This window comes from Nematolebias whitei, chromosome 22 (assembly GCF_014905685.2).
Source record: "Nematolebias whitei isolate Nwh7 chromosome 22, NemWhi1, whole genome shotgun sequence".
Lineage (NCBI taxonomy): Eukaryota > Metazoa > Chordata > Actinopteri > Cyprinodontiformes > Rivulidae > Nematolebias > Nematolebias whitei.
The window spans coordinates 2,934,729-2,947,925 of record NC_056519.1 but is presented as its reverse complement, the minus strand read 5'-3'; the positions used below and the strand labels follow the sequence as shown (position 1 = coordinate 2,947,925).

The 13,197-nt window shown below is 43.5% G+C and overlaps 2 protein-coding genes across 2 annotated transcripts in view; one reads left to right on the top strand and one right to left on the bottom strand.

Annotated features, from left to right (window-relative positions):
* Positions 1-982, top strand: part of LOC119428447 (CD9 antigen) — a 19,804-nt gene extending 18,822 nt beyond the window's left edge. The window contains exon 9 of the mRNA XM_037696127.1: positions 452-982. Coding sequence (XP_037552055.1) covers positions 452-517 — 66 coding nt within the window. The 3' untranslated portion in view covers positions 518-982. The remainder of the gene's footprint in view (positions 1-451) is intronic.
* A 1,127-nt stretch (positions 983-2,109) lies between these two features.
* On the bottom strand, positions 2,110-10,037 carry cwf19l1 (CWF19 like cell cycle control factor 1). Its single transcript, XM_037696023.1, has 14 exons — positions 9,966-10,037; positions 9,739-9,823; positions 9,580-9,664; positions 9,400-9,501; positions 8,115-8,329; positions 6,049-6,164; positions 5,542-5,626; positions 5,179-5,331; positions 4,736-4,880; positions 4,542-4,621; positions 3,386-3,595; positions 3,202-3,321; positions 3,024-3,121; positions 2,110-2,507 (listed from the first exon to the last, which is right to left on the bottom strand). The coding sequence occupies exons 1-14, from the start codon at positions 9,986-9,988 to the stop codon at positions 2,363-2,365; spliced, it is 1,662 nt and encodes a 553-aa protein (XP_037551951.1). The 5' UTR covers positions 9,989-10,037; the 3' UTR covers positions 2,110-2,362.
* Positions 10,038-13,197: the final 3,160 nt, after the last annotated feature.

The window sequence follows — 13,197 nt, the reverse complement described above, 5'->3', positions numbered from 1 at the left end:
GTTAATAAAATGCTAACTTGGCTAACCTTTTGCTTAGCTTTCCCATTGGCAAAAAGTAAAAGAAAAAGTTAGCATTTTATTTAGCATGTCACAAAAGGAAATATTTTGTTTAACTAGTAAAAAGCTAGATTTGCTCTGTTTTTGCTCAAATTTTCTGTAAGGAAAAAAAGGCTAATTTTGTTAATTTACTGGTTAGCTTTTACATTTTTGATTTGGATTTTTTCATTGAAGTTAATTTTTACGCTGGTAGAAATTGACAAACATAAGCTTCTTGATTTGTTAAAACTTTAGACCAACTCGACGTTAACAAGCTGCAGGATGTTGTGCAAGCTAAATGTAATTTTGGGAAACTCCAGTAATTTACTTGAATACTTTTGAAGTCCTTCCTGTTTTATCTCCACATGAAACCCTTTGAAAAATGTCCAATGTTCCTGCCTCCTTGTCTCTGCAGATCTTTGGGATGATCTTCAGCATGATGCTTTGCTGTGCCATCAAGAGGTCCAGAGACTTTGTGTAAACTGACACAAACACAACTTTTCATCTTTAATCACGTGTCTCCACTTTAAAAACCTGCTGCTTTAGAGTTTAAACCAGTTTAACGTCAGAAATGTAAGTGATCCCTTCGTGTGCTGCTCGAGTTCATACAGGATGGCCACATGGACCTGTGAGCGTATGGAGCCTTTGCAATGATGTTTAACATTTCCACTCTGGAGGGTCTGCAGGGAGGTTATCTTTAGTCTTGAAGTAAAAAGGGGGAGATTGTTTTTGGTACCAAAAATAACATTTTATTATTTTTATCGTGAAACAATGCGATTGTCTGCAGGAGAAAATAAACACTTGAGACTCTGCTTCCCTCCGGTGGACGCTTCTGCAGTTTTCTTTATTTTTAAATCTTGCGTTAATACTTCTGTTGGTTTATAAAAGTGCACTAAAGGTTTTTGAGCTGTAGCTTACTTGTAGCCACTTGAATGTTTTATTTTGACCTGCATAATTGATTTATTCTATTTAGGAGAACTGTGCAGTTTTATGCAGATATGAAGAATGCAGTTCAAATGTCTTTAAAATGCCAAAAACTAATAAACAATTTCTGTTCAAGTCTGCGTGTCCAAAGTTATGTTCTGAAAACTTGATGGATGTATAACCATTTTAGTTTATGAACTGGGAAACTAGTTGTACAGCAGCGCTAAAATTAATCTCTGTCCAAAGAACTGTAGCAAGTTTATTTATTAGAATGTGAGCCACCACAAACACCTTTCAGCTGCTGCCAGCTCCAGCAAGGTTTTTACAAACTTTGGTATGTAATATAGTGTTGGGTATTCAAGGAATGCTAAGATTTTATTTTATTTTTTAAACTAATTTGTTACTTATTAAGCTCTTGAAGTTATTTCAGAGATGCACACCCAGCTTTGGTAATATCTAGGGTTGATATTTTAATATTTGTAATATAAGATGAAACTATACTGTTATACTTGAAAATCTGCCGGCTGTCTTTCTCCCGTACCGCCCCTCAGCTGCGTGCGCTCCCCCACTTCCTGCTTCTCCAGGAGGTGGCAGGAGACGTTTAGCACAAATAAACACGGGACATGTATGAAGAGCTGCTGAGCAAAAAGAAAAACGATGGCTATTCTTTCGGAGATGGTTTAGATTTAAATTGTCAGATCTTTTTCACCATTTAAAACGGCGTTGAGTGGAGTATGAAGTGCGTGTGCAGCTGCAGGTCCGACTGTTGACTTCAGCCTCCTTCCCTGAAACAGTCGGAGCTGCAGCTGCAGGTTCACAAATACTTAACGACATGAAGGCTGCGCAGCTGAAGAGGATTATTATTTAATATGTAAATAAAGGTCTAAAAAATGAATAATGTAAATTTATTTTTTAGACATTTTGTACAGTTACAGCTGTTAATATATGTGCCTGTGTGACAATTGGGACAAAGCTTTGACTCAAATATAATTATTACTTTATGGAAAGAAAAAAAAAGTCATATCGCCATTTATCTTAAAATATCGAGATATTAATTTTGGTCCATAATGTCCAGCTCTAGTAATATCTAAAAGGGAGACTGGGAGAGCTGCCTCCTATAAAATAAATTAAAAAATGAATGCCAAAAACTCAATTTTAACATTTTAATTTGAATCTAAATTTGTAAAACAAAAGGTTGGTTTGACAAAATTCATGTTTACACACATCCCCCCAAAAATTTTTTTTTAAATACTGCGTACATGTTTCTTGCAGCGTAAAGACAACAAGCTGATGATGTGGGGGATGAGGCTTGAGCTGAAATGAGAATGAATTATGACAATGGTCCTCACAATGCACCATAATTCAAAGTCCTCGCATTAACAGAAGAACAAGAACGTGTGTGTTAGTCGTCCCAGGCGAAGTCAAACGGCTGGAAATCGTCTCTTAGATGTTTGCAGCTCTCCTCCTCTTCCTCTCTGCTCTGTTTACACTCCTTCCAGTCAGCTCGAGTCGGGATGTTCAACACTGCCTCGCTGGCGAGAACCTCCCTGTGTGAACACAAACTGCTCAGCTCTCTGCTGCCCCCTGTGGCAGCTTCTGGAACAAATCTATTCAGCTGTGACGGGAAAAGCTTTGCACTGGACCACTGTTTCTGAGTGAACATTTTATTTTCTTCCTGAAACGAGTTAACTAGCAGCCTTTTGTCTGGTAGTTTTCTCATTCAGAGCCTAGGGTTGACATGTTCCAGTTGGGAAATGCACATTTATGCAAAATAAAAAATAAACTGTGAGCTGAAACTTGGCGTTTCTTGAGTTTATGTTGATGCTGGTAAAACCTGATGCATGAGACAACTGCATAAACAAAGGACATTTCAGCGCTTTGTGCTTGCACTGACAAGCTGCATGCTAACGGCTCAAAAAGGCTTCAGTTTGTCCCAGCTGGAACATGTTGTGGCTTTATTACATGACACTAAATGTAAGTTTTATCAGTACTTGTGAGTTTGAACAGTGTGGAAGTTCTTGGCATTGAGTAAATGAAGGCCGTTTTATTGAGACCTTGCTTACCTTCCAAACTGCAGAGGGAAATGTTTCTGGATCCTGTAGTAAAGTTTCTCCCCTGAGTCCAGCTCCACGTAGAAGTACGGAGTTCCAGGAGGAGCAATCTGAACAAACGGGGAAAGCACATCCGGTCAGCACATTTTCACTCCCACGGGGCGAGCGTCTGATTTATGACGTATTCAACCTGTTTGAGGTCCGTGTGCTGAGGAATCTCCATCAACTCCATGTTTTGCTCCTGAGCCTGGACCGTAAACGCCTCCTTGACGTCTTCTGTGGTGCAGCGATCGAGTGGAACGGGGACGACCTGAGTAACAAAAACAAAATTTAATGTGTACCTGTAAATAAAAAGAATTTTCTCCAGGTTTTACCTGCAGCTGAAGATGCTGACTCCGGTAGTTCCTCTCAAACAGCACGCAGCGCTCTCCTTTGCTCTTGTAGAAGCTCCTCAGGGCCGACTTGTACTTCTCCATTTCCTCCACCACCTCGGAGCTCAAATCCACCACGGACTGGTAGTGGCCGATGGGCAGGATCAACACGTGGCGGGGGGTCAGCGGACCTTTAGCCAGCGCCAGGTAACACTGCACAACATGTTCATGGTCTTTAGAAAAGAAACGGCATAGTTGTTGCTTCAAATTAATTTCATAGGATAATCTATTGTAATCCTGTTTTCACTAGTGCTCGTGAAGCAGCCATTTTTTAGGCCAAGGTCGAACGTGTTCGTTACAAGGACATGAGGATGATGTAAGGATCCGTGCATGTAAGGTAGGGTCTGCAGCCTTTACGACCCAAAGAGCCATTTTTACGCCTTTGTTCACTAAATTCAACGTGTCCAGAGCCGCAACAACCTGCTACGACTGATTCTTGTGGCCAGTAGGAGTGACATCATAAAGCTCAAAATGTCTAATGATTTTTAACATTTATGGATATTTTTTTACAATTTAAGACGAATGAAAAGACCAGATTCTTGTAAAGAGGGGACATTTATTTTTAATTGGACTATGAAGTATGCAAACCTGTGATTTATTTTTTTTTTAAAAATCAAGTATAGAAATGAAACAAAAAGTTAAAAGTGCGTAATTACAAAATAAATAACAGTAAAAACATGTAAACCGAGTTATTTTTTGTTGTTTAACAACCGATAAAGTTCGGTTTGTTGAAAGCTTGACAGAGCCGCAGGTTGCAGACCCCTGGTGTCTTCTCACCACCAAATCTAGAAACTGAGCTAGAAATGAGACGTGAGCCAACGTGGATGGGAACTGGACTCTCTGAGGTCTGGGTCTTGGTCAGGCTGACCCAGAATGACAGACCATCTGTAGTGATGCACAAGGATGGTGTGAAGTGTCTGTAGGACGACGTTCTAGTTCATTTTTTTATTCTGTTGATGTTCTGATCAACATTTTGAAGCTCTTGAATAAACTCCATCTTTGCTGAGACTTTGGTTCATCCATTTTTACAGAAGATATTTAGCCACAACACTTGAAGTTTGACACCACATCAGGAATATAAACGACTGTGTGAACTCACATGTGTTCCTATGCTGAAAACGAGATGTTTCTCCACCTGAGGACTGGCCAGACAGAACCAGCACGGACCAGTGGGCTGAGCTACACAAGAAACGGTAAAACCCACGAGTCATTTTCTGTAAGCGTTGTTGTCGAACACGGGAGGACCACTTTTTAAACATCAAGTGTTCAGAGCTGCTGTGAAAACACACTCACGGTGACGGCGGGGCTCTTTGGGCTGCCAGTCTCCACGATGACCTCGACCTCGCCCGTCCCCGTCTGAAGGTCTCTTCCTGCCGCGGCCCTGAAACGCCCCGCCCTGCTTGCTGCTCAGATCAAAGAAGAACTGGTGGACCGGCTCCTGGACAGGACGGCACGTTTAAACAGAAGATCATGAAGACGGTGCATTCAGTCAAACTAACATTTAAAAAATCATCATTTTCATGAAATCATCAGATCTCGGCCAAAAATTGGATTATAAATATGAGAAAAACAAATAAATCACTTTGCTGTATAAGTTGCAGGGCATGCTAATTATGCACAAAGGTGCAACTTATACAGATAAAAATGCAGTAAAGTTTACTGAAATGCCATGAAAATCATTATTTTGGATGCACACGTTTTTCTATAAAGAACTGTAAAGCGGTATTTCTGCAGACCTCGTCCTCTGCTGCGCTGAACGCCGCTTGTTTTGTGTCCGTCTTGTCTTTTGCCGGTCGTCTGTAAGGATTTTCCGTCACGTCCTGCGGCTGCTTCACCAGCTCTGCCGGATCCATGTTCTTCATGGGGATGATGTTGAAGGCGTAGACGTACTGCGGACAAGATGTGGAGGAAAAAGTTAAAATGCTTTTGCACATTGAAGTAAAATTGATGTTTGTGCTACGATTGTTTTCGGCTGAAATCAAACGTTAAATCTGTTGCGTGAACTGACTTTGTGTGAAAATGTGAGACTTTATTTGAGCTTTGAAGCATTTTATTAAACGTGCGGTGCAGCGGACGTGGCAAACGGACGATGAACGCACCTTCTTCTTGGCAGAGTTGTTGAACGGTGCCAGGGCGATGAAGCGGCTGACGTGCTGAGCGTTCTCCTGGAGAACCACATGGTTCCTGAGGACGGAGAACTTTTATTCCACGTCATGAAACGATGGGTATTTGCATCAGACGTAACGAGGTCGATCAACTAATCGTGACGAAGACAAATGCTGAGCTCGGTTTGTTGTCGCTCTTCTGAGAAGAAAATGAAATGGCTCTAAAGACGGACGGTGTTTCACCAAGTTTTAATGAAAATATGTAAAATGTTTTAACATCTGGTGTAAAAAAGGTCAAATAATTAAGAGGTCTAGCGTTCCTTGACCTGCCGCCAAAGTTTCAGACCAAGTTCATCTTTTGTTGAGAAACGACAGTCGTCATGTGCGACCTGCTGGCACTCGGAGTACGTGTTGTGGACGACTCTCAGCTACTGCCGCACTAAACTTCAGCTCCGTGTCTGTAAAACTGGAACCGGGTCGACTCCACACGCTGCACTCTACCTGTACGGGAGTCTTTCATAGTAAGAGCCCTCTAGTCCGGCGAAGTGGTAGCGTGGCTTCAGTCTGTCGGCGAGGCTCGCGACCGAGCTGCTGCCGCACAACTTGGTGTTCACTTCCTGCAACACAAAACTTTTGTTCACTTCCTGCAACACTAAACTTTTGTTCACTTCCAGCAACACAAAACTTTTGTTCACTTCCTGCAACACTAAACTTTAGTTCACTTCCTGCAACACAAAACTTTAGTTCACTTCCTGCAACACAAAACTTTTGTTCACTTCCTGCAACACAAAACTTTTGTTCACTTCCTGCAACACAAAACTTTTGTTCACTTCCTGCAACACAAAAACTTTTGTTCACTTCCTGCAACACAAACTTTTGTTCACTTCCTGCAACACTAAACTTTTGTTCACTTCCTGCAACACAAAACTTTTGTTCACTTCCTGCAACACAAACTTTTGTTCACTTCCTGCAACACAAAACTTTTGTTCACTTCCTGCAACACTAAACTTTTGTTCACTTCCTGCAACACTAAACTCTTGTTCACTTCCTGCAACGCAACAACTTTTGTTCACTTCCTGCAACGCAACAACTTTTGTTCACTTCCTGCAACGCAACAACTTTTGTTCACTTCAAATGGGGGCTGATTTATCGGTGCACCCCTAATTTAAACAACGTGTGCTTTTGAACAAGTGATGAACAGGAAGTACCACATGTTCATCCGTAGGAAGAAAACTGCGAGTACATCCTCCATTTTTTGTATAAACCGTACTTTGTGGCGTTAAGTCGTAGATTTTTGCGTAGATGTCAGTTCCTGTGACGCCAAAACGATTTGTACTTTTTTTTTTCTCATATTCATAAAACAATTTTTGATTGACGCTTTACATTCCTAAGAACTGCAACAGCCAGTCCTCCCCAGCGCACTCACTTCAATCAGCTGGTGCAGGCGGAGGAATGCTGGAGCTCACGGCTCCGGCTGCGATGGATGGATGATGGATGGATGATGGATGGATGGCGCCCAGGTGAAATGAAGCTGTTTTGACCATTAAATAACGGCGGTGCGTTATAATAAATGCGACTTATACGCCAGAAAATACAGTAATTAGGATACTTAGTGGTTAAATTAAAGGTTAATGTTTAATTGAAGGTTGATGTTTAATTAACGGTTGATGTTTAATTAAAGGTTAATGTTTAAAGCAAGTTGTGCTTTGTTTTGTGTTTTAAATGTAGACACATGTAACTTCTGGTTGCATAAGTTTAGTCTTTATGATCAGTTAACACTAAACTGATTTTATATAAAACGTTTTAGGTTGTGTATATACTTTTTGTGTATTTATATGTACAGTAAATGCTTTAAATGTTTTTTTATGATGTTTATTGTTGTGTGAACCTCATCCGTTTGTTTTGTTGTTAAATCAGGTAAACGAGTCCTCGAGGCTCAATGAGACTAACCTGTTTACGTAAAGGTTGAATCACACTCTTACAACGCTGTTATTGAAAGGAACACTCTGTGCGAATAACAAGCGGCCATTAAGCAGCATTTGTTAAGCTGATGGTCCTTGTACCTGTGAACAGCTGTCTCTGGCTGTCGGCAGCAGCTGGCCGCCTGCCTCAGAACCTTTCGGCAACAGAAAGCCGTGCAGCGGTTGCTGCTGAAAGTCTCACAGGTTGAGACGACTTATTACAAAGTGCCATTATCAGTAAAGGAGGAAGAGCTGAACATCTGACACAGAACAGAAGCTAAGCTAATGCTAGCAAGAGCTCAAATACACAGCTAAAAACCAGAAGTGTTGAAAAGGTGTTCAAGCTCAACCCAACGGTAGAAAACGTATCGAGGGTGTTTGTGTACTAGAATGTAGAAATGTGCAAAAGATAAATCCAGAAAAAACAGACGCCTCGAGCTACCAGCGGAGAAAACAGGAAGTGACGCAATACGTGTCACCACGGACGTCCTCGGCTCCTGCTGCTCCAACATTTACCACACAGGTGAAGGTTCGGCTGTGCGCTGCTGCTTCCCCTTTCTCAAGCGATTCAATTTATCTCTCTGCAGGAAGGATGGACTCTGTTACCGGGGCGTTTCCGTAGTGCCACACTCCTCTGGGCCACTGCGACGTCAACAAGATATCGACTCCTCTGAACTTGGAGCTGCTGCTCAGCGACGTGACGAGGGCCGAGAGGTCTGCGGACGTGAAGCAATGAGCCGGGGCCGGTTCCTGCGGGGCCTCCCGGCCGCTGATGTAGGCGATCTGCAGTCCGGACGCGCCCGTAAACACACCTCGCCTCCCTGAAACACACGCAGAAAACCGCTTCGACCATTAAAATGTGGATCCAGGATGAAATGGGTGGACTGGTCTGTAAATTAAGCGTCCTAAACAGAACGTCCTGCTGTGCCTTACAGACAACACTCAGGGACCAAATGCTCCAAAAGATTTTAAAAAATCCTAAATGGCACCAAACTATTTATTTAAAATTAAAGTTAAAAAAAAAAAAATCCATTTGATTTCATTCACCATCTTTTGGTTCTTGAGTGTCGGGACATAAAACTGATCAGGGTCTGAAGTTCAGATCTGACCCGAACGAACAAAAACACCAGACTTCACCGAGTCAGCGGTTTTTTTCTATAGAAACTGAACATTAAAACTTTTTGCTGCTATGGAGCATACAGGTATGCGTTAACACAACACCAAGGCAGAAAGACATCAGCAATGACCTCTGTCAATCTGGGAAAGGTCAAAGATCATGTCCAAATTTTCTGGAATCCACCGTTCTAGAGATGATCACGAGAAACAGATTTAAGACCGCTGACAGTCCTCAGCAGGTTCACCCCGAAGGGCAGGCCGTGCAGTGAGCTCCATCTCAGACTCTACACGCCTCAGTCAACAGGTCAAAGGTCGTGACCTCTTCTCTCTAAAAACAAGATGGCAGCTCAACTTATATTTGGAAAGTTTAATCTGTAGGAACCACAGAACTTCTGGACCAGAACCAGACCAAAGGACCCAGAACGCACTGCAGCAAACAGCTCCTCCCAGCTGTCAGCACTGTGGTGGAGGCTGATGGTTTGGGCTCCTTTAGTCACTGAATGGACCAGGAACTCCTCTGTAGACCAATGGGTTCTGGAGTCAAATGTGAGTCCATCTGTCCAACAGCTGAAGCTTGGACCAGACTGGGTCCAACAGGACCATGATCCAGAACACAGCAGCTGGTCTACAACAGAACGGGTCAAAGGGCAAAGAACCAAGATGCTGCAACGTCCAGTCAGAGGTCCGATCAGTTTAGTAAGGAAATGGTGAAATCTAAAACTCAGGTTTTATCAGAACCTTTTCAGAACCTGGTCAAACTCTGGTGCAGTCTCACCCAGATACGTGATGTTCTCGGCCAACTCGCAGCCATCAGAGCTGGAGAAGTTCTTCACCGTCTCCGGACTCGCTGCACCCAAGATGTACGTGTGGATGGGCGCTGAAAAGAAAACAAACGCCTCAGTTTTCAGACTTCCTGCGGTCCTTGTCGGACGTGTTTGTGATGTGGGGACTGAACCTTTCTTGGCTCCAGTTTTGTATTGTTGCCACTCTGCTTCAGCTTCAGGTGTTGCTCCAAAAAACTCTCCAACACACAGCAGAAGCTGCACGGAAACATCCACAAATTAAGATTAAAACTGACAGTTTGAGGAAAATAGTCACTTCTGATCGGACTCACGTCAAACTGTCCAGATTTCTTCTGGATGGACTGAACTCGACTGAAGAGTCCGGTCAGTCTGCCTTCTACGTCCCCACATGCCAAGCTGTAAACATTAGCATAAAGCTAAAAACAAACATTTATGCAACAAATGTAGAATAAAAACATCCACAGTTTAACCACGGTGACATCTGACCACAAAAACATAATTAAACCCACAGATCGACTTTTCACAACGTTCAACTCACACTCTTACTGGTTGATCGCCCATGTTTTGACTCAAATTCAGCGGGTTAGCAGCTTCCGCGCATCGTCCGTTACCAAAAAAGGTCCGACCGAAACAACTTCCTAGCTATTTGTTCCCAAACATCACGGCGGTATCATGGCAAATAAAATTATTTAGAAATTATTTAGAAACATTATGATAAATATATAATCAGGCAAGTGAGAGATTTGGTTGCTGAACATGGTTGCAACATTTGTTTCGTGCTATAAAAATAATAATTTTAATAGTTTTGACGATTAAAAAAAAAAAAAGATTTTCCATACTTTTAGAAAACTCATAAACCACCTTTAAATGTTAATTTTTAATGAACAACTGCATAGTAAACTTTTTCTTCTAAACTTAGGATTGTGAATTTAGGCTAAGCTAATCACTACTACATTACTTGATTTAAAAAAAAAGTTATTACTGTAAAAATACAAAATCATTAGTCTAGTTTTTAACTATAAAAAAAGAAAGCAATCTAGTTCAGGCATATATTTGTTGGTGTTGTGTTGGAAATTGTTCCCGCGTCATCGATACGCCTTGTTCTTTATCGTCCAATCAGATGTGGCCCTCCAGATACGTCTTCCGTATTTTTCAGCAGAGATACCTACTTGTTGGTAAATTCGTACAAAATAAAAAAAGTGACCGACTTTTTGCTGGTTTTTAGTACCATCATAACAAAATTATCAATAGTATTTTAATATATAGTTATTAGACGCACCTACGTTAGAAGAAAACCAAACGTAACACGAAAACTGCCTCAACACGTGTGTTTCTCACGACCAGTTCGCCTTTTTTACGGCAGGGGTACATTTTCCGACGCAACACCGGTCTTCGGGCTCCGCTCCTTCATCCTGGCACTTCGCTTCATCCTGGTACCTCGAAAGTCCCCGGACCGAAAACAGGAAGTAAGTAGCCAAATCAAAAGTAAATTCACTTTCTGTTTGGTGTCAGAGCACATTAGGAGTGACAGGGGAGACGCACGCAATAAAAATCACAAGAAATTCTCAAATAAAGCGCCAGAACGACGCCGAACCACATAAGCTTCGCCTTGTCTTCAAATATGGCGGCGGAGAATTTTCGTCTTTTCTTTTAGCTGGACGCTGTGAGGTTAACGTCGAGTAACAGTCGAGCGATATTTATCCCACTCCCTGTTATGTTTTTATTTTTGTTAATTCAACCTAATCTGTATTTGGTTCAAATTTAACTGTATAACCAAACGGATGTTAAGGCAGTTGAATGCAATTCACCAAACACCATTTAAAAAACTTAAATTTTTGCTTTTTTCTTACTGATATATAATATAACCAGCTCAAATTACTTTCAATTATATCATACTTTTGCTAAGTGACCCAACCTGTAATTCGGCGTACATAAGGTTCAATATCAATTTACTATAATAAAACCAGCGTTGATTTAGTGTTTATATTTGAAGCCAGTAGGGGGCGACAGCCAACAGATATTTTATATTTTTTTAATTATCTAAAAAATATTGTTTCCATTTCTGTGTATGCAAATTTATACTTCAAGTCAGTATTTTTCTTTCCAAAAAATTTAAAAAAATACTAGTTTAAATCCCACCCAAGTCCCCAATCTACATTTTTATTTTTTACCAAATATGTTAAGTGATGCTAATCTTTCACAATAAAACAACATGCACAGCACAATGCCACCCACAATATCACCATGAAACATTCGACATGGCACAAGGAATCATCTAGCTTCCACCACTACCCAACCCAGCGTGCATCTGTCACAGCACCTGAATCCAAACACCCGCGCAAGCACGCCCGCCACCACCAGATTTCTCCAAAAGAATGCCCAATAGTGGACGCGGGGGCCCACAGACCCACCCCCCCAGGACACAATGGCAACACATGGAGGACCGGAGCCACAGACACACAGCGGCCCCCAGGCCCGGAGCCCCAGGAGTTTCCCAAGAGGGAGAACCGCACCCCCCCCAGAGAGGAGCAGAGGAAAGAACCAGGTGACCCCAGCCACCACAATGCAGAGCCTCCAGGAAGCTGCAACGACGAGCCCACAGGTCCGGCCGGCAACTCATGCCCCCCCCCCCCCCCCCCCAAGTAGATCCGGCCATGGACACCAAGCCCCGAGGCCATACCACCCCCCAGCAGAGCCCCGACAGAGCCAGGGCACCCAGGCCCCGCCAGGCAGCAACCAGGGCGGACCGACGTGCACCCCACCACCCAGCCCAGACACCGAGAGCCACCAATGCACCGGCGGCAAGGGGGCCCCCCGCCAAAGGGGGGCACGACCGGGGGGAGTGGGCCCCACACCAAACGTGGGGCCCAAATTGATCCAAGAGAGGGGGGACCACCAAAAACCCAACCTGAGCAACAAACAGGCACACACAGATAGGGGCCGACCGCATGCACCATCTACCTGACAGCGACCACAGGCCGGCCCCAGCCCAAAGGGCAGAGCAGCAGGGAGTCGCAGCTGAGGAGGGCCGGCCCCCACATCAAGAGCCCCGCACCATAGACCCGGAGACGCCCCAGCACACCATCTATGCACCCCCCCACCGCAAATGCCACACAGGAAGACCAGCCAGTGCCCTGATGAGGCGAAGCCACGCCCCCAACCGCCGCCCTACACCACCAATGACCACACGTACGCTACCATAGCCGACCCCCCGCCGAAAGCCGGCAGCCAAAGGTCAAAGTGCCGGCCATCGCAACCAGGAACCTAGATTAAAAGAATCGGAACAGCCCAGGAGGAACCGAAGCACCGGCCCCATCACCAACCGCCCCCAAGGCCCAAAGCCCACCCACAGCCCAGACCCCAACAATGTGCCCCCCTCCCCCCCTATCCCAGACCCCTAGTGTCACACGGAGAAAGGAGGTGTTTGTGAAAGCAAAAAATAAAATAAAATCTATATATGCATAAATAAATTATGAACAGACCCACTTCCTCCTCCTCCCACTTGAATATGGTGTTGATGCATGTTGTTATACAGTGCGTTTAAAATGGGGGGGTGAGGTGGCGACCGGCACAGACCCACCTCTTCACAACACTTCACTGTTTCTACACTTTAACTGAGCTCAAAAAAAAAAGTTAAACCTTTCTTAGTGTTTGACATTTTAAGACATAACGTCTGTATTTGCCGTTTTCTCTCGTTGCACGTCACACACACACAGAGCTGTGCAGCAGCGAATCAGCAGCGAATCAGCAGCGAATCAGCAGCGAATCAG